Source organism: Erithacus rubecula (genome assembly GCF_903797595.1).
Source record: "Erithacus rubecula genome assembly, chromosome: Z".
NCBI lineage: Eukaryota > Metazoa > Chordata > Aves > Passeriformes > Muscicapidae > Erithacus > Erithacus rubecula.
Window position 1 is genome coordinate 25,027,841 of NC_136661.1, and position 24,469 is coordinate 25,052,309.

At 42.4% G+C, this 24,469-nt stretch overlaps 1 protein-coding gene across 6 annotated transcripts in view; it reads left to right on the forward strand.

Annotated features, from left to right (window-relative positions):
- The window catches only part of FAM219A (family with sequence similarity 219 member A), a 93,488-nt gene that overhangs the window by 40,817 nt on the left and 28,202 nt on the right, over positions 1 to 24,469 (forward strand). For all 6 annotated transcript variants that reach the window (XM_079329945.1, XM_079329944.1, XM_079329947.1 and 3 more), the window contains exon 2: positions 14,129 to 14,228. In XM_079329945.1, coding sequence (XP_079186071.1) covers positions 14,129 to 14,228 — 100 coding nt within the window. The remainder of the gene's footprint in view (positions 1 to 14,128; positions 14,229 to 24,469) is intronic.

Here is a 24,469-nt window from a genome sequence, read left to right on the forward strand (position 1 = left end):
AGGGATCTATACTGAAATGAAGAGTGTGAGAAGGAATAGATATTCCTTTTCAATCATCTCTGGCAGGCCTCTAAATACTAGGTCTGGAAAAGGAACGTCTGCAAGTGCTGGGTCATGCCAGGGCAGCACGCTTGTATGGGGTGAGGACAAGCCTTTGGTAAGATCAAGGTAAGAGTTAGGGCTGCTGCTTTCATTTCTTATAATAGTTCCTTACTTCAATAGCTCTTACTTCACTGAGGTCTTCCACTCTCTCACTTTTTGGTGGAGGATGGCTGCCCGGGCAGCAGGGTAGTGCTGGCAGGGAAGCTTACAAATAAGTTTTTCAAGACAGAGGAAAGGACAGATTGGTGGAGAGATGACTCTTCACATTGACCAGGGATGTGTGACTTAATGGAAACATCGGCTCTCTCCCTGAATTGCGGCAGTTTGGGTGATAATGGGAAAGGAGTAAGTTCATGAGAAAACTAACTGAGCAAAGAGCATGAAGACATTCACAAGCTAATTCTGGAAAAAATAGTTCAGGTACAGAAAGATATGTCAGAGCCATGCACACACAAGATGAAAAAAAGGTAGAAGAACAAAACTCCTCTGATGGCCTAGAAGGACATTTTATGTAGACTGTTGTCTGCCATTTAGCATGACAGTTTCTGAGCATTCCACAAAGTCTTTGTTCATCTCTGCAGCCCTGCTGCAAGGTGAAAGGATGCATTCGAAATGCCAGAAATTACCAGATGCCCATAGTCTTTTCAAAATCCCTTCCCTCTCTCATGATCTTGTGACTGCACAGATAATGGCTTGAGACAGACCAGCTAAGGTCAGAAATTCATTTGGGACTTTCAGTGTAGGAAACCTATGGCCTGAGTCTTTTCCTTGCCATTCTGATTCACATATTTTTATCTGCATGAAGTGCAACTCCCACTCAGTTTTGGTAGTATTTGCAAGCACTCATAATATCACACTGCAGGGCTCTGATCCGGTGTTCCAGCAAAGTAGGGAGACCTTATTAGTGACTCTTCGTGGGAAATCTGGTTTTAGAAATTTGGCACATTTCTTGTAAGAGCATATGGATTCCAGTTCTCTAGGACAGCTCTGCATTGTATAATCACAAAATCATCTTTCTGTCTCTGCACTGTGCTCCCTTTTTCTTCACATCACTTGCAGCTTCTGCAAGAAACCACAGACTTCTTCTGTTTTATAACCTTGATTCATCTCCAGCATAGGTCCATGCTGAACTACCAAGCAAAAGGGTTCAGTTGGGTATGTCATTATAAGCTGTGTGGTAGACATAGGCTGCAGGGGCTCAAATTAGGCTGCAGTAGCTGTATTTGAGAGCTGGCTTGTATTTGAGAACTATCCCTGCTATTTTATTCTAATGTCACTTCCCTGCAGTTTTAAAACAGAAAAATATACTACAAGAAAACCCCAATGTGGCCTGTCGCAGCTTCAGCAGCAAATCTCTGGGCTCTGTCTGAGCACATTGCTACATGCCACCAGCCTTAGCTGTATTTGGGTCACAGAGACAGTCAGGTTCCTAAATCTGTGCATTGCTGGAAGGCTTCTGGAGCTTCACTCAAAGGTAGTCTGGGATCACCTAGAAAAGTAACAGCGATGGTCAGATGTTGTCCTTCAGGTCTGTGGGGCTTGGCAGAGCACTGCCTGGGAGGGTACATCATATCACTTATGTCTGACAACTATGTCCTCCAGTTCTTTTAACCGTGGGTGCCTTTCACTGTCCCTGTTCTGTCTCTTCCTTCTCTTCTTGGACTTGTTCTTCTAGGAACATAATTAAACTGTTCTTCTTTCCCCTCCTGGTTATCTGGCTATCCATCCAGTCTCTTTCTTCCATCACCTTCTCCAGCTAGCTCTAGTCTACAGCCAGATCCTGCTTTTCCTCCCTATTCCCTCCTGCCAGTCCCCCTGCCATCATCAGTCTCAGCTTCAGGCTGCACCTGCAGGGACGGATATCGCTTAGAGGGAAGGGCTCGGGTGAACAAATGTGTTCCCAGCACCCCACCTCAACAAAAGAAAAAGTTGTGGTTTTTTTAGAATTATATGCAAACATATGGAACATATTTCAGTTAGACTAAGAGAAATGTCCAAAGTGCAAAATTTCACTCCAAAGAGTAGACATTTGGCAACAGAAAAAACCTTTCAAAATCCAAAGATTTGGGCAGTCACACTTAATAAGCAAAATAGGCAAACCCATGTCATGGCTCACAGCAGTCTTCTTCCAGTAAAGCCTTTGGAATGACCAGCACAGGGCCTTGGGCCTGGTCTGTATATCAGCAGCAGAAGGAGCAGCAGCCCAGAGGGAGCTGAATAAATGCCAAGAGTCTGTGAATGTGGCTGAGCTTGTCCCAGGGAGCATTGATGATGCATTCACCTTTTCATCTTCATTCCTAGTTCAAACAGGGGTCTGGTTTGGATTTTTTTCCATGCAATGAGCTTCCTTGACCTCCTGTTTCTGCATCATGCAGTGCATCCTCCCATGCTCCACAGTTGTCTGCAGTGCCTCAAAGGGTGCCAGGGACAGATGGTTTGATTTCAGCTGATAAAGGGGCTGCCATGAAAGAAACGAGGCGGAAGCTGTCTGGCCTGGTATATCTTTCTGGTGCTGTCAAAGGGAGGTGAAGGAGACAAGCTGGAGCTGGATGGACACCAGCTCCATTCCAGGGATCATGGAAGGGAAACAAATTCCTTTGGAAAGGTCTTCTGCTGCAGCCAAATGGTGTCTGCTTGCCTTTATTTCAGAGACCTTCTGCCAAGCATGGAGTACCTCAACACACTCTGGTTTTTGTTCAGCCCCCTGTGCTACATGAAAGATGTAGCTAAATATCTTCAGACCATCTCAAGGGATGGCCAGGGATGTGGTTGACTTTTTGTGTGCTGCTGACTTTAAAACTCAGTGTGGTAAACTGCTAACCAGCCTTGCCACTTGCTGTCCACAGTGTCAGGCAGCACTGTAGCTGTTGGACACTTTGCTGAGCCCAGCCCCTCTGTGCAGCACAGGGCTGGGAGGTTCTCCAGGACTTTTGCAGTGCACTAACTGCAGCCCTGCAGTAAGCAAGGGAATTGGGAGCAAGCTCAGTAAATAGTGGGAATGATAAAAGCCACCACTTCTGGTAATAAAAACGGATTTTTCTTCAGGAACCTCAATTTTGCATTTTTTTTCAACACTGGGAGAGGAGGAAATATCCCCCCTGCCCTTTGTAAACAGAATAATTTATAAGCCACTTTTATAAAAATTAGTGATTTCCCTTTAAGTCAGCTTCTGTGCCTTTGTCTCAGCTTCCCTGATTAGTCACATAATGAGGATATTTCTAATACAAATGTGTCAGGGGAGAAGGGAGCCAAACATTGCTTTATCAGAAGAGAATCTGTATCCCTCTGGATGCTAATTAGTCACGGAGATACAGGAGTGTGGGGCGGGGGCGAGGCAAGCTCTTAATTTAGAAGCTGAAATGATTTGTGCCCTCAGAATTTCTCAGGCAGGGCTGGAAAGCCGTGCCAAGGTAGGGAGTGCCTTGAGATCTCCCCCGGCTTTCACATCCCTGCCCCTCAGATGTGTTTACCGTGCTGCTGCTCCTGCTGCTGTTTGCAGGGTTATTTCTGTCACAAGCTTGGCTAAACAGAAACTCTTTCCTTATAAATATGGAAATCTGATGGTTGAGCTCTCTGTCTCTCGGGACAAGTTGAAAGCATAGTGCTAAAGAGAAAAGGGCTGCTGAACTCTGAGCTTTGTGGCTTTGTTTTCTCTATCAGTGCAGAGAAACTGGCAATTCTTTATTGCTGGGATCCACTTTTGAAGTATGGACAAATGAACTCTCAGGGCTTCCTCCTGGGAAAGCTCTGAGCCTAGCAACAGCATGGGCTGTGTCAGGGTCTCTGCTCTGTCCACGTTAAGTTGGTGTCCACCACTGACATCTCCACCTGTCCCCACAAATGTGCTTGGTGCATGAGCCTTGGGTAGCTGCACATATTTGGGCTTGTGTTGGAAGAGTGTATGATTTTTATATTTCTTAAAGAGCTTTGAATGCCAGTGGACACCCATTATGGCTTCTGATAAATCTCTTGAATCACAGAACATTCTGAGTTGGTAGGGACCCACAGGGATCATAGAGTCCAGCTCCTGGATTTGCTCCAAGACAACCCCAGAAGTCATAGCATGTGTCTGTGAGCATGTCCGCATGCTTCTTGAGCTCTCATAGGCTTAGTGCCATGATTGCTGCCCTGGAGAGCCTCCATTCCAGCGTGGCAGGGCCCCACGGTGCTTCTTCAGGGCTTTGTTTGTATCCTGGTTGCAGCCCTCTCCTTTCCTGGGTTGAGACCATAGTCAGAGAGCCTGCAGAGCCAGACACCCTTGCCCTCTGGAAGAAGGGATATTTACTAGATGCAGGAGAGAGGCAGGATGAAAAATTATTATTGGAGAAGGAGTGAACAGAAGAAGCAAACAGCTCAGAAAAGGATCTGAGGGACTGGATTAGAGGTGCCAGGGATATTCCAGAAGCAAAAAGCAAGACCTCATCATCACACTTGTACAGAAGTTAAATATGTAAAAATCAGCTGCCTTGCAAAAACAAAACCCAAACCAACTGCAAACAGCAAGTGACTCTAGATTTATGCTTGTAATAGCTGTGACATTGAACCACTGATTAGAGCCCTTGATCTCTCCAAAGGTGTGGATGTGGAGCAATCCCAGCTCTTCCGCTATTGTTATTAGAGCCACAGACTGTGAAAGTTTGATAACATCGTGTTTGCTGTGCTGGATCCAATCAATGACCTGTGGAAGCAATTATCCAATCTCCAGGACATTGGTGGGAGCTAACATCACTTCAACAGGGTTCTCCTACTGTCATTTGTATTGCACCAGGTCTTCTTTTGGTCAGAATATGTCACTTCTGCAGTGTCTGCTGGAACCAACCACAATTTCTAGTGTTTCATTCAGCCAAACTTTGATTTTGTCTTTCACGTACAGCTGGGTCAGCCTACCTGTGCACGGAGGGGATTCATAAACCACTCTGTATGTGCTGACAATCATGGCATTTCAGTAGAAATGGCTCCACATCTTACACTTCCTCAGCCATTTTCTCTAGGTGGTAAGGGTTGTCCATTGGAAAGAAACACAGTTCTCCTCCACTATGCAGGAGTGTCTGTGAAAATCTTCATTTGAGGTTGAAAGCAGCTCTCTTCTTGAGACTGGTCCTTTCAGTGAGGCTCTGTGAGAGACTTGAAGAAGCAAAGATGGGACACAGACCTGAAATACGCTCTTGACAATAACCAGTGGGCATGAATTCAGTCAGTACAAGAACCTGCCATGGTCCTTGCAGACTGCAGTTTTCCATAGGAGCCATGCAGTTTTCCATAGGATTCAGCTGCAGAATACAGCCAGGAGTCCGGGCTCTTGTTCCTGCCTCTGTTCTCCAAACACACTGTGACCTTGACTCTGACACGTTGCTCAATTTTTTAATCATTTTAAGGGTATTCTCCCCTCAAGAGTTGATGTTTAAAGAGCAGTTGTAAAGTTGTATGGGGTTTTTTATGATCCCAATTTGGCCAGCTGCCAGTTGCTAAACTGACTCTTACAATAGCTACCAAGGAATCTGTGATGTTTTAGTGCCTTGAATACTCACATTGTACCTCAGAGCTGTGGCTGTATAATCAGAAGCACAAAAGGAAAGGTGTAATATCCTCACTTATATATTCTTTACAAGGAAGGAATTATTTTGATGTTGAATCATCCTGAAAACATACCTCAGTTAATAGGTGGTTTTAAATAGCTATTGCATGCCAGCCACTTGGCAAGTGCTGCAGGCAGTGCAGAGTGCAGTGTGGCATTTCTCTAATTTGCAATGTTAATGATCCAATTTAAGTCATGTAAAGCTAGCACAAGATACCAAACTTATAAATGCATGTGATAATAGAGATGGCTTATGTGTGTGAAAGAGCCTGGAGGGAAATACGGTGTTAAATATACTCTATCATGATTGAAAGGAAAGGATCAGGGGCTGCTTATGCTGCTGATTTCTCAGAGGGAAATCTAACAGAAATCGTGTAATTACTCCTGTTTTTCTTCTTTGTCCCTCAAATGCTTTCCCAAAGTATTTGGTCTAGTTACTGCATTGGTGCTTCCTCTGCTGCTGTAGACTCCCAGGATTAGTCATACATCATTTTCTAAAAAAAAAAGAGTTCCTTCCCTGTGCTGCAAATGTCATTTTTGTTTAGGAAAACAGACCACTGAAACATCTTGTTCCCTTTCCACAGCTTATGCCTTTCTGTTTGCTGCATTTTGTTCAGCCTGGATGTGGCAGGTCCTTTATGGCCAGGGATCCAGGGAAACATTTCAGCACAGGCACTGCAGCACCCACAGAGAGACGGGCACTTCTCTTCTGTCCCCATTTGAATCAAAGCAATGGTCTGAACTCCTGGTTACCTGTCAGTGAGCTGAGCTACCCCACCTGCATATGTACACAGTCATTTTAGTGATGTTCTGGTTCAGTTTAATTACTAAGACTAAAGGTTTTAATCTTGCAGAGATATTAACACTGCTGGCTTCTCAATTGTGAAATAAAATGGTTTCAAACACCAATTTATCTTACAATTATAAACTAATCTGGTTCAAAATCTGGATCTTGTAGTGGATATTGCAGGCCTAATTTGTTAAACAAGATCTGTTCAGTAGTTGCTCAAAAAAGAAAGATAGCAGTGTTGTAAGTGGTGCATTGGCAAAGCTAGTAGAAAGTCAATAAACAGTTGCTGTTTATTGCTTTGTTGAAACTGAGTCAGTGGCTATCAGAATATTTTTCAGTACATCAGTCACTGTGTTGCCAAAATGGCACTTATTTTGACTTTGGTACAGGGTGAGAGGGGATGCTGAGATGAACTGTTACTGCTCTGGATCTGATAGAGTGTGCATGTTGATGAAAAGTGACAATCATGTCTTCCCAGGAGCCTTCTGCTATGGACCCCATGTGATTCTGGAGTTCCTTCAACATGTGAGATTTAGGAAAAAGATTGTTTTCTTCAGCTGTCCCAGAGAGAAGGTGGTCAGCCATGGTCCTTGGCATTGAGCAGGGGAGTTTGGAGAACATCTCTTCTAGGAGAGACTGGTGGTCTGCTAAATATGTCTAGCCTAGAAGCAAATTCTTCTCCTGTAAAGACAGGTGGGAGAAAGGGACCTGAAAAGACCAGGGATCTTCACAGTTGCACCAAATTGGGATCAGTCTGCTTGAAAACCAGATCAGCTCTGTTGACTGTCTGTGTGAGATCAGTTTCTAGCCTGGGTTTGCAACAACATCACAGCTTCATCAGGCAAATGTACACCTCCTTAGCCTTACCTCTGCAGTTTTCTATTTTACTTCCTTGTATGCCTTCTGCAATTTAAGATAATAATTTCTTATTCTTGTGGTCAGAAACATGAAAAAGCATACCCTTTTTCTCTCTGGTGGTTCTTTTTGTGACTGAAAACAGCTATAATATCCTTCCTTAGTCTTCCCCTTTCTTCTCCGAGCAACCTCATTCTTCTAGTGTTTTGGAGTGGTTGTAGCTTCTAGGTTTTATCCATAGGAATCATGAGAGGATAACATCTCCCTTGAAAAAATGGGCTCTAAAACCCCTTAAGCTGAAGCCTGAGGAAGAAATCATGAGAGAGTCTTTCCTGGTTCCATTCCTGCTCTACATCCCCCTATGACACTTTCCTTTCTCTTGCCAAACATGCTATTACTACTGACCATTGTTATTCTAAACATTGGATTTATAAATAAATATATGGATTTATAAATAAATATGGATTTATAAATCTGATTCCCTGTAAATGTGAGCCTTTCCTTTATGCTGTTTCCTACATAGACTTGAACTATGCACATCTTGGTTCACAATGGTTTTGTTCTAGGTGGGTTTTTTGGGCACTTGATGTTCATAGATACTTTATGTCTATATTGTAATGATATGTAGAGGATACAGAGGTCTACTGTCCAAAACAGGGTGGTATTTTAGAAACCTACCTGTGCATGTCAGATTCCCCTCTGCAGATGCTTTCTATAGCCAGATTTCTCAGGAATACCTGGCACAGTACAGCTTGAGGCAGAGGGAATCTGCCAAGAGCACAGGACTTTCTATTCCCTGGGACAGAGATTGAAGGTATGGATTTTTATTAGCAGCACAATGATCTAGCCCAAGAGCCTGAATGACAGCATGAGAACCATAGAAACTTCTTGTTGATCATAATGTACCCCCTGTATTCAGGGTGTGTGGTTTCTCACTTGTTTTTCTACTAAGACACTAAGTCTGCCACGCACACAACATCGATCCATTTTTCAGACTCAATTGTTTGATGTAGGAAAGAAACAAAACATTTGGACTTGTCCTTTCCTGTTAGCATTTGTGTGCAGTATGCAATCCACATGGGCAGCTCCAAAAAACAGATGTCTGCAGAGCTGCAAGCACTCACTGTAAGCTGTCACACGTGTTGATACTGATACTTCCAGCATCTTTTAAGTAGGACAGAAGACAGCAAATACATCATTGATGGGTACTGCAGAGAGATAAGTTAGCTGGATGATATTCCTGATCAGTTGGCTCATCCTGACACTACTGATGGTGGTCAGACAGAAGCCTGTGAACATGGGGAGAAGTGATGGTCAAGCGCTATATGATGGGTCATTCCTAGAGATTAGAGGATGAGGGCAATTGTACCCCTCTGCTTTTATCCCAAAAAAGCAACAGAACTGCAATGGTGATCATAGAATTTACCACAGACAGCAAAGTGGAGAACTTTTTCTTAAGACTGTAAATATGACTGATTTTGAGGATGAGAAGGAGGGGCAGATAGAGACTTCTCAAGTACACATTTCCAAGTTGCAGCTGAAGACTAAAGAAATTTTGTGTGCTCATTTCCTTCCACATACACTGGGGTCCCTGAGTATTTGCAGAGTGGAAAGTGGGGCCTTGTTAAGCAAGGGGTCAGAAGTGTTGACCATGAATGAAGGCAAAGAAAGCTTTGTTTTCCCAGGTGCTACCAGTGTGAGTACCAAGTGCCCAGATCCATCATTTGGGGCTGTTCCCCCTGCCCCATAGTCAGTGTGGGTTATTGGGAGGGGTAAATAACAGGAGTAAAAGCTATTGAGCTGATGCTTTCTTAAGTACTGCAAAATGGAAAGTGATTTAAAAGAGAAAAAATAAAAAGCCTGCTAAGCTTGCCATCTTCCTTAAACCCTAGATTTCAGTTTAAAGTGTTTTCACCTTCTCTCTGTGCTCCTGCATACTGATGATTCACAGCACTCCTGCTCCACAAAGGTTCTCTGGAAGTAATTTCTGATGTTCAGAAATGGCACATGGTACACACACTGTGGGACGTGGCTGCTCCTAGCAGGAGGGCAGTTTTCAAGATCCTTTGTGTAGAGCCTATAGAAACAAACAATCTAGTAAGAAAAACTCCCCACTGTTCAAATGCTGTGATTGTGCATGCCCAATTAAGCTGTGAGCATGGGGGGAGAAAACTTTGATTAAACTCTGGCCCCAGCCAAATGTTCATGCAGTGCCTTGATTGAATGTATATTTTCCTTAGGAATTAAGACATAGAGAAGCCTCAGGGACAGAAAAATTCCCTTAAATATATTAAATATCTTTAGCACTCTGCAGCCCCTACACTTCTCAGCACTTGCCTTTTGTTTGGGAGTGTTGTATTGTTGCCAGTGAGCAAAAAGAAATAACATAATCTATCCTGGGACCAGTCACACCATATAGCTGAGATTTTGATGCTGGGGACAGACCTGACTGTATTGGTCTAGGGAGACTTGTGAAAAAGAAAAAAAAATGCCAAGTATATTCCAATATCAAAAGCCTGTGTTGAATCTCAGTGTGCTCTTAGGCATTCACAAGCAAAAGGCTAATCAGTCAAGTAAATGTTTCTCTGGGCAGTTGAGCTGTAGAGAGAGAACTGTGTCCTTTCAGTATGCACAGAAGCAGAGTGTGTTCTTACAGAGACAGCTCCAGCCGAGCTGGCGTGGGAATGCTGCTGTTGTCACAGTGGGCATTGTTACTATGGAGTCCTGTGATGTGCTGCAGAATGTCTGTGAAGTGATGGATTGGAAGTATGATAGTGTCTTGCCACTCCTGGGCCATGGATACCTACTGGCACTGGGAACACTGTCCCTAGCCTAGCTCAGTTTCCTCTCAAATCCATTTTACTCTCTGGGGGGAGTGGGCCTGGCCCATGCATGCAGTGATGGTCACCGTGAGTGATAGTGTTTGTGGTCCCTCTGTGCAAGTTGTGGTTCTCTTGTGCAGCTGTAATGTGTTGCTGAGGCTGAAAGGCATCATGCTAAACCTTTGGGAAGAATTCCTAGGGATGACTCTGCTACCATGTCCTGCATCATTCCCACCTCCAGTGTCAGAAGCTCTACCAGGTGTCAGGCCTCCTCTCTAGACAGTGAGGAGAGAGAAGTGTATCTCCAGGGACAGATTTGTGTCCTTTTAAAAAGCATGTCTTAGACAGAATGGAAATAACCACTCTGAAAATCATTTTAGTTTTCTTTGGAGGCCTAGGAAGCCTTTTCTGTGTGTTTAGTCTAGAGCCCATTCTTGAGATTTCTCCAGCCGAGTCCACTGGTCCAGGCTCAGAGTTCAAATCCTCAAAGGCGTCTGAGAACATTTCTTCCCTCCCTCTCTCTTATTGGTGCAAATGGATGTCTGATGTCACAGTCAGGTTGCCTACAAAGGAATATGCTATTGTCAGCATTGATCAGTTTACCTCAAAATGTAAGGGCTGATTTGGATTTAGAGTTTTAGCATGATTTTAACAATGTGAACCTGGGTTAATCCAGGCATAGCCAGACCCCTTCTCTGGCCTGCAGGCTTCTGGCTTTGAGCTCAGTGGACTCTCTGCTGGACTGTACCAGCATAGGAGACAGAATGTGGCCATCACACTGTCAGTTCCCATTGTATGTCTATTCCTATGCCTTACTGCAGCCAGGTTGGGGTTCCAAGGACTTGCTTATTCTATTCAGTAGCAGCTAGGAAACATGCAGGTCTTGGAGTCATGTTCCTCAGAAATGACTGTATCCTGCCTTTTCCCAGACTGGCAGAGAAAAGGCTCTCATCCAGGAGCCCTGGACATAAATGGTGCCACTTAGCACTTTTTGGACCTCCATCTTGGAGAGATTCTAGCTTGTCTGACAGACAGACAGACATGTCCTTTGTGTTATCCAGCTGTTGCTGTGTGTAGAAGCCCGAAGATAAGGGAGCTCATGTGTATGTCTCAAACACTGAGAGCTGGATGGTTGTGGAGCCAACCAAGGATTGTTGGTAGTAACAGCCAAGGATTGTTAGTAATAGCACACTGAGAGAATAAATAGAATGTGGCTGGAGAAGGGGCCACATGGAGGCAGAGCACCAGTTTTCTAGGAGAGACATCCTTGTCCCGGCTCCTGGAGATAAGCACAACACAGTACAGCACAAATGGAATGAGGTCAAGAAGGAGGCATGGACTCTAGGACAGTATGGAGACCACCAAATATCCTGAAGCCTCCAACCCATTTCCATAGTAACTAAATTACATAGAAAGGGATAAATTTTCCTCTAGTGCAGGGAAACTCATCTATAAAAAGGTACCACCACAAAGCCCAGGTGTGTGTGTATCCCAGGACCCTGCACACCTCATCAGCTGCATCAGCAATGGAGCCAGCACTGCTGATCTCTTTATCTCTTCCTTCCTCTTTTTCTCTTTCTTTTTCTTTTTCTTTCTTTCTTTCTTTCTTTCTTTCTTTCTTTCTTTCTTTCTTTCTTTCTTTCTTTCTTTCTTTCTTTCTTTCTTTCTTTCTTTCTTTCTTTCTTTTCTTTCTTTCTCTCCTTCTTTCTTTCTCTCCTTCTTTCTTTCTTTCTTTCTTTCTTTCTTTCTCTCTCCTTCTTTCTTTCTTTCTTTCTTTCTTTCTTTCTTTCTTTCTTTCTTTCTTTCTTTCTTTCTTTCTTTCTTTCTTTCTTTCTTTCTTTCTTTCTTTCTTTCTTTCTTTCTTTCTTTCTTTCTTTCTTTCTTTCTTTCTTTCTTTCTTTCTTTCTTTCTTTCTTTCTTTCTTTCTTTCTTTCTTTCTTTCTTTCTTTCTCTTTCTTTCTTTCTCTCCTTTCTCTCCTTTCTCTCCTTTCTCTCCTTTCTCTCCTTCTTTCTTTCTTTCTTTTCTTTCTTTCTCTCCTTCTTTCTTTCTCTCCTTCTTTCTTTCCTTCTCTCTTTCTTTCTTTCTACCCCTCTTTAATTCATCTCTTTCTCCCTTGCCTTTCACCTCCGTCCTTTATCCTAAAGCCACTGCTGGGTGCTTAATAGGAGGCCAAAAACTAATGTACCAATTTCCATGACAAGTGTGTAATTTACTACCAGAATTTTGTAAGATTTTGTGGACCCTCTGACTTTCGACATTCCTTGTGTCCACAAGCATCTACAAATCTTGGGTGCTCCCTTCCCCTGAAAGGTAAGAGGCCACATCATGATTGTTCTTTCCTGCAGCTTGGATTCTGATCTCTTCCCATCTCTTCCCTGGGCATGTTTGAGACTAGGTTCATGTTCCAAATATACACATGAACTGATCTATGATTTTTGCCTAAATGTCCTCCTGGAGGACAGGGTTTTTTTTGCAACCTGCTCTTACCTTTTTAACTAGTCACTATATTGCAACATTAGAGGAGAAGTGCAGCAGTTACTGCATTACAGGAAAGCAGAAGAAATTGCCTTTTGTTCAACATTGTCCTTGAATGCGAGGTCTTGTAAGCACCATCCATTTTAAGTACTGTCAAAGTCTGCTGGGTAGTGCAAAGGAGCAGGATTTTCATAAAATGTTCTAACCCTGCATATGTGTTTTAACCAGTTTCTGCCAAGCTAGAGCCTAATTCTAAAGACCATATTTTATCTCCTAAGCACAGTATTAAAAAAGAGCTAATGTGCAGTGCAGGGAGAAGGCAGGCAGAAGAGTGGCTCAACAAGTGTGTGTGGGGGGGTTGGTGTTTTTTTATAACTTTGAGTGAAGAGTGATGTTACCTTGCTTTGAAACTCAGTGACTCTGCTTTGCATACAGATATCAGTACCAAATGATGAGTTGCATTTTACATGAAATTATGTACAAAATAAAAACTCCAGAAACTGAGAGAGATACTATATAAATTCACCAATTTGGAAGAGTATTCTAGTGTTGAATTTATGATGCCTTGTTCCATTTCTTACAATGATGGTTTATTCATATCTTGGACCTAATGATAAATGTTTCCTTTGCCTGTGCAGCTACGATATACCCAAATTTACGTACATATGTATGTATATACATGTTCAATTGAATTTCTGTCTTCTAGGTGGGAGTAAGAACATGTTTGAAAACCAGTTTTATTTTTCACTATGATGCTAAGTGGAGATAGTTCCAACAGATTTTCTGTTTGCTGTGAAACGACTTCAGTTATTTTTATCCATAGTGGAACTGTCTGAGTTGTAGTTTGTTTCTCTCTCAAGTTCTTTGATGTGCTGTACCACAGAGTTCAATACATGTTTTCTGCCAGTAGGAAGGAGCAGAATGTATTTGGGGAGATTGGTTTTCCAGGGGGAAAATTTTAGTCACAGTGAAAGGTACTATGCTGACAGATCTTTCCTGTCAGCCATGAAATAGGTCCCAGGAGGGACCAGAAATTGAATTCTCCTGCTTGTGTAGTCCTTATTCCTTCCAAGCTGGACTTTTACCCAGACCTGGTCTCAAACTTTTCAGTTTTAAGTTTGAGGTTGAGTGGTCCACTTGGAATTCATCTGAAACTGTAAATATGTTTCATACAATGCCCCAGGGAGTCATCACATGAAAATTATTTGGAACTACTGCCAGCCCAGGCTGAATTTAGACTAGTGACCCACCATCCACATTATATTCCCAGTATCATCCATTCATATAAGCCTGATGTTGAAATTTGGCATTTCCAGAGGTACTTTTAACATAGTAAATGTGCTTCCAAAGTTCTGTGTTTTGCCCCTGGGTTCCAGCATTCAAAACACTGGCTGTTCTGTGCTCCCTCTGAATGTGAATGGGGTGGAGTTGCTTCATAGGCACTCAGACAAGAAACTGCATGACTATCAGCTAAACCATTCTGTTTTGTTTCTGTTCTTTCTTAACAGGATCCAACAGCTGCAGCTATTTCGGACAGAGATTGTGATACGAGAGAGGGAGAGACTGTAGCTATGAACTATAAGCCATCCCCGCTTCAAGTGAAATTAGGTGAGTCTTTGCTGATGGAGAGTGAAAAGGTTGAATCCGAGGCTGAAAGACAGGATCACATGCAGGTCTCTGTGCATGTGGCTGAGCAGGCCAGCTAGGCTCAAGAAGCTCACAGAGCAGTTTTATCTTTGTGATTCTGCTGCTGTGATTCAGGGAACTGACCTACAAACACGTAAAGCCCCTGTATCCCTGGGTGTGGTAAAGAAAGGAAGCAATGCCTTAAAAGCAAGGCATAGTTCTTCTAAACATACAAGTTTTTTATTAAGCTGAAGTTAAGGCTTGACTAGATAAAAAATGAAGATAATATGGAGGGACCATAAAAAGAAGACAGAATAGCTGCAACAAAAGGGAAAGGATCAGAGAGTTGAGACACTACCAGAAAAAGACAGAGCTGCATTACTGTGAGATGGAGGACTTTTAGATCATAAAGGTTCCCACACAAATACTCATGCTATTTCTGAGCAATATTTTTTAATTATGAAAGTAGAATCATCCTATTAGCACAATACACTGCTTCCTTTCAAGGCTTATGCTTACAAGAGCAATCCACACATGCTTGTCCTGCCTCCAAAACCTGACCAGCTATTTAGCTACACAGCTTCAAGAACCTGATGACAGACAAGCCAAAGGAACAGTGTACTATTTCTAAAAAATGTGAATCTAAGTGTGGATAATTTCCCAGGAGGAGTAGGAAGGAGTCCCCTCACTGTCCTTCACATCGGAGCAAGTGACGTTGAGAAGATGCTGCTGAAGCTGATGGAGGGTGGTTATGCAAGTCATGAATACTCTAAAAGCAGTGGCTGCTTTTCAGGAAAAGGCAGAGAGCAGCAGTATGTGTTAATGACAGTACAATTCATAGTTTGGTAAAAGATTATTACTGCCAGTATGCCATATGCCACCAGGATCCTTTTTCACTGCCAAGAGAGTTCTTTGATGTTACTAGACAGATAATTACTACTGCAGTAGCTGTTTTGGATAATTTAACACCAGGAAACAGGTTAGAGAGCAATTCATGCTATTATTGGTAACTCTGTGATATTCTTGACTTTCTAGACAATAAAAATATACTCCTGAGATTCACTAATGTGATAGGAAATTATACTTTTTTAGACTTGGCTTTGGTAAGTCATGAGACCATTTTAGGAGATCAGATAATTGAAAATAGGTTTGGATTCAGGGTAAACAAGTTAAATTTATACAAATTAAATAGAAAGTAAATTTGATGTAAATCTGTAACCAATCTCAGTATTGTGAATAAAGCTGGTAGAATGAGAAACTTTGGAATTCAAAACACATCAGGTAATGTTGAAGGAGAAAGTATGAGAAGAAAGGACATTACGAATGGAGTTCTTTAACAGTCACTTTATGTCTGTCTTCATTAATGGCTTTTACATAAAAAGAAGGAATTGCCAAAAAAATTTAGTAGAGCATATTTGGGAGGAATAAGTACAATAAAGACTCAGAAATGGCATAGAGGAAAAAACCATGAAAAGTGGAATAACAGAAACGAGAAAAATAAGGCTGGAGAAATCAATATTCTATAAGCTGGAATTTATCAACTAGGAATGACTACATCAGTTGCTTGGAAGGTTACTGATTATTGAAATGGACTAATACATGAAAATAGGCCACAGTCACACTTCTGGAGAATTTTCCAGCTTTTTTCCAGGTATCAGATAGAGGAGAATGAATAAACTGCCACAGTTTATGCTTTTCCACACAAGAAGCATTCTCCTTCGTTTAACCAGTGCTGAGCAGCAGGAAGAATCAAAGGGAGATACTGACAGTGTTTGAACAGTTTTTGTAGTAGAGGCACACTGTTGCCAGGACCTCCTTTCCCACTGGTGCTTCCGCCAAGTGAGTTCAGTGCTGACCACAGTATGCATAAGAAGGTAGTAATGAGTGAAATCTACCTGAAGAGGAATTGCCCTACAAGGCTGACAAGCATCTTCCTGCCTTGTCTCCAGAGAGAAGTCTGCTCCAGCACATCTCTGTGGAAACAGCATTCCTCTTTAAGGAAGTGAGTGCATACCTAGTGGCCCTTGGGTCAGCTCTCTACTCTTAGCCATACCCAGATGAGCTCTAGGTCATCTGAGGCAAAATGAGACTATATAAGTATTGTCCATAGCCTGTGTAACATGCCTCTAATCCGTACTAGCTCCTGCTGCTCTTATTCTGGAAATCTGCCCAGCCTCTGCAATTTTCTAGGAGCTTAATCACTACATCTCCCAGCTCTTGTCCCCATTCCTTTCGCTAGATCTTTTGTCCCTTCTGCATTAAACTTGTCAGGGTTGTTTTTAATCTTTTTAAGGCTAGAAAAAGTTAAGGTGAAACATAAATGTTTAATAGCTTAACTGGCAGAGCCATTGTTGGTGATGGTAGCAACTAGGGGCTTAATCCTATGGCAGGTTTTCCATATGGATGGTGGCATTTTTGCTGTTAAATCAGAATCAATTGTTCAAATGTCAAATGTTCGGATGGAAGGTTGATAAATGTCATTTTTTAGTTTGCAAAGATTCATGTATACATCTGTCGTATGTGCTTGCTGGAAACCTGGTTCAAGTGAGCTCAATTAAATACCAGCCCAGCATGAATACAACTTTTGCTTCCAGATGCTGGAGTGATCGAAGTGTGACAGAAAGAGCGTGAAAACTGCACAAAGTGCATGCAGATTTATCCTGCTGCTTGAGTGGTCTTTTCCTTGGTTGTTTTATCGCCTCTAAATAAATACATTTGGCTACATGTTTGCTTGAGGAAAGTCAGTTAGATACAGGAATTTTTAGTGACTTCCTAAAGGTTGCAGCCTCACATCGAGGGGAAATAAGATCTCCCAGTTCACACAGTTCATAATTTTAAGCCCTTATTGATACTGTATGCATATTAATTATGTATTTGTCACTTTTCTAGCACTCCCACTTTGTCTTTCTATCCGGAGCTGCAGTGCTCAGCCTTGCTTCTTTCTTTCAGATCATTGATAAGGAGAATCCTGACAGCATGGGTTGGGGGATGGGTGTACATTAGTGCTTAGGAGATGTCTCCAGCACATCCTTATTAGGAGCCATATCCAGATGGAGCACATACCACAAGCCTTTTGAAAACAGAGGAGAGTTATGATAAGGAGAGAGAGAGAGGAACAGAATAATCCCCAAGTGTAAATCTCAGGGCACCACACCCACTGGAAGGCAACAGATCCTCCTAGCATTCCCAGGAGATGAGATATTATTTTAATGAAGCTTATGCCATCTGCTTTTCAGTTTTGCATTTTTAATTTCCCCTCTCTGGTCTGAAATCCTTACCCAGACAATCTGTGTCTGTCTTTCCTAGCAGTCATTACATTAGTTTGTGTTAAAACAGAATAGGCAATGAGGAAATTGGTTGGAGTGCTGTAAAACAAGCAGCAGGTGCGATGAGGGATTGTGGCAGAGGCATCTTCATCAACACATCCACCACACTGGGAGTCTGGCAGTAAATGTCCTGCATGCCTGTCTGCAGATGAAAATGTGGGAGAGAGGCAGAAACACTTGCTGCAGCCTTCAGCCCTCCAAGGTGGCCTTAGATGTAAGCACTTCCTCTCCTTTGATTAGATAGGGAATAAGGCACTATTTTTGGAAAGTTCCTCAAAAAGGCTGTAAAAGCATGTGAAAACTGAATGTATGAGCTAGAGAAACTGACAAGGAAGTTACTGGAATGCTGTTCACTTAGACCAAGCAGAACTGGTAAGGTTAAATAGCAGTAAAAGCAGTGTCACAAGGACATAGAGAATGGTGTTCCCTGGTGTGTCTGATTTGGACAAAACTTAATTTATGACTGAGCCCTATCTTGATGAGATTGAAGTGAACAGAGAAGATAATCCATCAGGGGACAGAGGCTGATGACTTGTTTGTGTTGTTAGCTCCTGCCTTCCAGCCTGCTGTATTCATGCCAGTTATTGAATTGCTGTGTGATCAGGGAAGAATAGTGCTAGGAGTATCAGTCAGAACTGCAAAGCCCTCAGGGTTCAACTTAACAAAATAGTGTGTTTCTGGCTGAAACTTTAGAGAAGGGCTTTGATCCCATAAACAACAGACTGCCCCACATGGCTTCTGAGGCTGATCTTTCAATTTGTGTAGGTATTTAACGCCTTCTCCTAGGGTGGGATGTGTGTTCAGAGCTTGTCTTAAAGCTCTCCATCAAAGAGCCATGAGGCACACAGCAGAGCAGCCTATCCAGTGTTGCCCAAAAGGATTGATGTGCTCAGAGATCCCTTCCAGAGCTACTCTTGCCTCAGGTAAGAGAACTGGAAAGTGCAGTCACAAATAGAGCCAGCAGCAAGTAGGCTGAAAGGCTCTGTATCTGCCCCCATCTGTGGCTCCTTTTCTGCATCATCACTTCCTAGTCTGCTCCAAAACTTGTGACTTCTGAAGCTTTTCATACAGAAAACAGAATAATAAAGGGAAAATTCAAGTAGACTGGACAGATCAATGCCATTAGTGTATCATTTTGTCAGTATTTCAAGTACTGTACTATTCCCAGTTGCTCTTCTGTAACAAGGTGATTAATGCTAATTAGGTACAGCAGCTGTTGTTTCTGGGAAGATGCTCTGTAGGTAAATTAGGGAATCATTTTATAAAAAGGCTCTAACTCTTAAGCTAGGTCCCCAGGTTCCAGCTCTGTTGACAGAACTGCAGATTTTCATATTCATAACTGTTTGCATGGCGACCTCAAGTGACATCATTACCTTAAGTGCAAAAAGCCATTTTGCTCCCCGGGGAACACCCATTTCTTTGAACACAGTCTGTGCACTGTGCAGGAGAAAGGGTGGGATGGAAGCCAGAGACCAGGAGCAATACAGCACTGCTATTGATTTTCTTCACGAAGACAGAAGTGCAGCCTACCACTCGGAAGTCTCATGGAGCTTGGGAGGAATTTATTTAAACATTTTTTCATCTCTTATTACTCTTTGCATTTATAAGAGAAATGGTATACACAGATTTATGGTAGCATCCTTCCTGTAGGATATTTCCAGGCTCTCTTTGGAATGGGTGAGAGAGTGAACAGCTGCATCACATTAAGGCTCGTAGGGCTGTCTGCAGACAGAGCTGCAAAGATGAGGGCAGAAAACCAGTTCTGACAGGGATATTATTGCAGATTAGTAAGTAGACAAGTAGAGGGGCAGAAAGAAAGAGGTGCCTGAGACAGTCTTCGGTAAAGAGTAAAGCCGTTCGGACAAACTGGAACAAAGTAATCACAGCAGAGAGATCCAGGCAGGAGGGGATGTGTAAGGGGGTGAGACAGAGGGAAGGGAGGTTCCAGTCAGCAAATCCTGGGAGCAGAGCACAAGAACATGAATATGGGAATGATGTGGCATGAGGTTCACCAAATGACCTGGCTTTTTGTATGACTATAATTTTGCTTCATTTGTTATGCCACTGCACCAGGGCTTCACTGGCATTTCCCAGCCCTCCATGGTAGTATGTGCACTTTTCCCATGACACCTTCTTTGGTACCAACACACCTCACAAGCCAACAGACTCACGCCCACTCACACCTTTTGTTGCACACAGCATGCTTGGCTAATACTCCTTCAGGTTAAAAGGAGTCTTGAAGAAGGTGGGTGTAACATAACTGCATCATTTTGGGGTACTACCTGACTGTCCTTTAGCCACTCCATATTTTATGGTACCTGCAGTCTGATAGTCTAGGAAGGAGAGCTAATCCTGAAGATTTGCTTCTGCATAAATTATTTAATTTTGTATTGAGAATGGGCCAAAGCATCCAGAATCTGAATGGGAGGTTTATGCCTGAAGCAGAAGCCCAGAACTGCAAAGTACAGGTACTCTTCTGTGTTTGACCCACCACAGTCAGTAACTTCAAATATGAGAAGCAGCTCAGAATCTGAGGAAAACCAAATTTAGCAAATTATTGAGATTCTCTGATAGAAAGGAGAAAAAAATTCAGTAAAAGTAGTGATGACAGTAAAAAGTACCTGTTCTAGCAAAGCCTAATCCCAGCAGGCAGCATCACACAACAGTCTGTTCAGAGGTCTCATTACACAAGTACATGTTACTCTCATCACTGTTTCCTGTGAAGCATGGAGAGAACTGGTTTAAAGGAAAGATGTCCTCAAAGGTGATTTACAGCTTGTTCCTGACATTAAAAAGATTAACAGCAGCTGAGATGATAAGGCTGCCTGCTCAGATGTCTTTAAAAAAATCAACTCAGAAAGGGCAGTAGTACTCTATTCTGGCTCCTCAGAGTCCTGTGTCCTTAAATGTAGGTTCCACCTGTTCCACCACAGTGTAACATTTCTCCGGTTCAGAATTACCCAGGTGTTACTATTTCTGCGTTCCTTCTGATGTCTCCAAAGGTAGATGAGTTCCTGCCTAGTAGCTGAGGGAAGCAAGTATAGAACAGTATAATTAATGTAAATTGGCTCCAGAACGACCACAGCATCTACAGACAGTGTTGGATGATGCATTTATTTAATGCGTTTGATTTATTAATGATGAGCCTTAAACTGTGCTTGATGGTTAATTGAATTTGTTCTGATTATCAAGTGATGTGGGCTCCCACTTCATCTTCTCTGTGCTGCACACTCAGCTCTTAGCAGGGAAAGGTTACTATCTGCTTATTGAATGTGGGGACTAAAATGCTCCATCAGCAGATTGAGCTCTATGAAATAGAGATAACATACACTTCTCAAAGGGAAGGAGCATGTCCTGGTATATTAAGTTCACTGCAATTCTTGGTTTCTAGCTGCTATCCTCATGCATAGAGGATGTGTTCATAGCAACCTGAAAACTTTATATTGTTTCTCTGAGATATTAAAGGACCCTTTAGAGACCCAGAATTTGAAAAAACACAGAAACATTGGTGTGCCACAGCAGGAGAGCAGAATAAACATGGATGCCATCCATATCACATGTCCTGTCAATAGCAGAGTCCTTCTTAGGTGAGGATACCATGGTGGTCCTGGGTGCAAAGCTCACCTGAGCATGAGCAGAGGTCCACCCTAGGAAGCCTTCTTCTGTGACCCCAGTCTTTGTTCCAGGCAGAGCAGACAGTGCTACATCCAGCTGTGCACAGCAGAGCCCCATTTTTCCAGACCCAGCCAGTGGTGCAGCCAAAGCACCACCTCTAATATGGCAGGCAGGGAAATGTGCCACAAGAAATGTTTGTTGCAGCAACAACAAAGTACAGATTTTGCTTAGTCAGCAACAGTCACATTTCATCATGTCCATCAGTTTTGGTGCAGAGGTTTAGGGAGAAGCAATTCCCAAAAGCAGGAGGCAGCACAGAAGAAACCACTGTATTTCTTCATGGAAGGAGAGCTGGTTGAAGCAGGACATGGAGCAGTAGGGACCTGGGCTGGGCACGTTTTCTAGGTTAGCAGACTGTTAGAAACAATTCAACAGCTTCAGCTGTTGTCAGCATCTCAGCCTCTTACACCAGCCAACACCACTGCTTTATGGAGAAGCTTTAGGAGTGGGAATTAAGCTTTAATGAGAATAGAGGCGCTCTGAGACTAGGACTGAGAGGGAGTTTTGTCTGTTCCCTGACAACCACTTCACTCCTGGCAGGAACAGGGCAGTGACCTCTCCAGGAAAGACCACAGCCTTCCTCCTCTGCCATGTGTAGTAAGTAATTTGGCACCTCTCTGTTTCTTTCAAATCTGAGTCTTTTGGCAGAGCTCTTTCCTTGTTCCTTTTGGCAGTCATACTCTTTAAAGCAGGACACACTGAAGGAAAATAAACCTGTTTTTACAGATACCATGTATTTGCTAAGATAAAATTTTATTTAAGAAAAAAGTCACAGCAGTAATTGGACAGTCTGCTCCCATTTCTCCAGTTGTTAAACACAACTATCATTCAAAGAGCTTTAAGTGCTGCCTGCATCATTGCTGAATAGCTTGTGCTGAGGGTCTGCTTTTCTGCATCACTCATGGAAATGAGACTTTGTGGCCAGGTATTGTGCAAAATAGATGTGGTCTCCTTTTTGAAACATGTTCCAGAAGGAAAAGCAGGAGTTGTGATCAAATTTTAAAATATTTGAGCATTGTCCAAGTTGTCTTTCTAAACTGACCTATAGGAAAACATGCCTCATAGAAAATATGCTTTCTCCAGGTTCAGTTACAAGTAGAAAGGAGTGGTAACATGGACATTCTTGGCAGATAGATCCAAGTCTTTGTCAAAAAATCATCTCCAGCCTGTGTAATCATTGTGATCTGTTTGTGTCTGCCTCCTACTAGTAATAGACTCTTGTTCTCTCCACACTGCTTTGCAAACTGTTCTTCTCCCAGGCTTCCTCCCACTTTCAGTAACAGTGAAATCATCTATCTTCATTTTTAGAGACTGCACAGCTGAGCCATTTTTCTCAGTGACTCCTACCTTCCTTCCTCTTCATATCCCTTTCACTTGTGAACTCTGCCCAAATTTTTTTTCCTTAAGTCTCTGCCTTTTTTTCCCACTTGCTGTTTACCATGAGAGGAGCTTGTATTGATTCAGCCTAAGCCTTTGTGACTGTTCCAACCTTTTGTCTCATGAAATAGCACAATAAAATAAATCTTCTTTGGGGCTTTAAGGTAACTGTACTGTAAACCCAAAACCATCTCATTTTTTGCTATAACTTTTATTTTTTTCTGCCTTCTGCTCTAAATGGAAGGCAATCCCCACTTTTTCCAAACAACCCACATACCCTCTTTTTTTGATCACAGCTGTGAAATTGGGACAATCAAGTCAGCAGGTATTAATATGTTCTAGAGAAATGCAGTTCTGTCTAGCTCACTAGTCTGAAGCTCATGAGTTTTAAACTTTCTACCATGAGTAAACTGTGAGCTGGCTGTGAGAAGAAAGTTTAATCACACCAGGTGTTTCAGAGCTGTGGGCTGCTGACAGCCCCTTTGCTGAAACTCAGCTCCTAAGTCATACTGGTGCCAGGAAACAACCCCTCTCTGTGCCCCATCACTACCCAGCCTGAAAGTAAGAGCTGTTTTTCATAAAGTGTAAAGATTTTCTATTAATTACTTTAAATATTGGTTCTAGGACTACAAAACTGGGAGAACAGATTAAGAGTATAAGTGAGACAACTCTACTTTGTATATGTTCGTCTGAGAAACCATGTTTGAAGTAGTAAATGACACTGCTTAAAATGTGTCTTGAACAGGGCAAGCATACTAAATAAACAAAGTGATGCTGTCAAACATGGGTAGTTTGAGTCCATGATGGAGGCTGCCTTTAAAATTTGGATTTTCAGGTTTGCTTATATTTTTTAGAAGAAAAGTATCCTGGGCTTAGACTCCCTAGTAAATCATAGCTTTTTTTTTTATTTTTTATTTTTTTAAAGTAGACTGAAAGAACATATAATTAATGGTTCCAAAATTTTTCATGAATTCATGTCTAATTCCAAGGTGGTTTTGACCCTGAAAAGTTCAAGACACTCAAGTCACAAAGCAGCTGTGCCTTTTTTAGCTACTGACTTTCAGCCAAAACATGAAAGACTCGGGTTCAATGTCTTTTTCTGCTGGATGCCTCAGCTCTCAGATTGAAATGTGGCTTTATGCAGCCTCTGATCCATGGGGCAGGGGCTGAAGCAAAATGTGAAAGCAAAACTTTGGCATAGTTATTTCTGTGCAGGCAGATGTCATGTTTTTAGTTACTCAAAGCTCACGTAGCTGACTCACCTCTGCCTGTGTGCAGAAAAGACACAATACACAACAGTCCTTGAATTTTACTTTGGGTCCTTTGTGTTTCCTGTCCTTCATTTGAAGGGGATGATCAACAAAAGCAGATGATCTTAGCTCCTTTGTTGGCAATGTTCTTCTTTCTATCTGCAGTTAAACATTCCTGGGTACTGGGGAGTTCCCATTTCTCTGGAAATCAGAGACATGATTAGAGAAGGCTGTGGCTGCTGTAGGTCTCATTGACAAAGTGAATTGAACTCTGCAGCACATTAATCTGACCTAAAACTAGGCTGTAATCTCTGCTTCAAAGCAGGACAGATAGAGAACAAGAAAAGGCCAAGGCTAAAGGGAGGAAAACACAGTGCCAGTTTTTGTGCATTTGCCTGGTTATGACCCTCAAATGGGACATGACCAGGATAATCTTGAGAGTTCTAAGGAAAAGCTTCATGTGAAACTTCCTCTGTGCTATTGAGGAATGATAGCATCATGCCTGAGCTGGCAGTAAATTGCCTGGAGCATCAGTGGGTACTTCATTCCCAGCCTGTTACTTTTTTCACCTTTCAGAAATCCTTTTTCACCATGA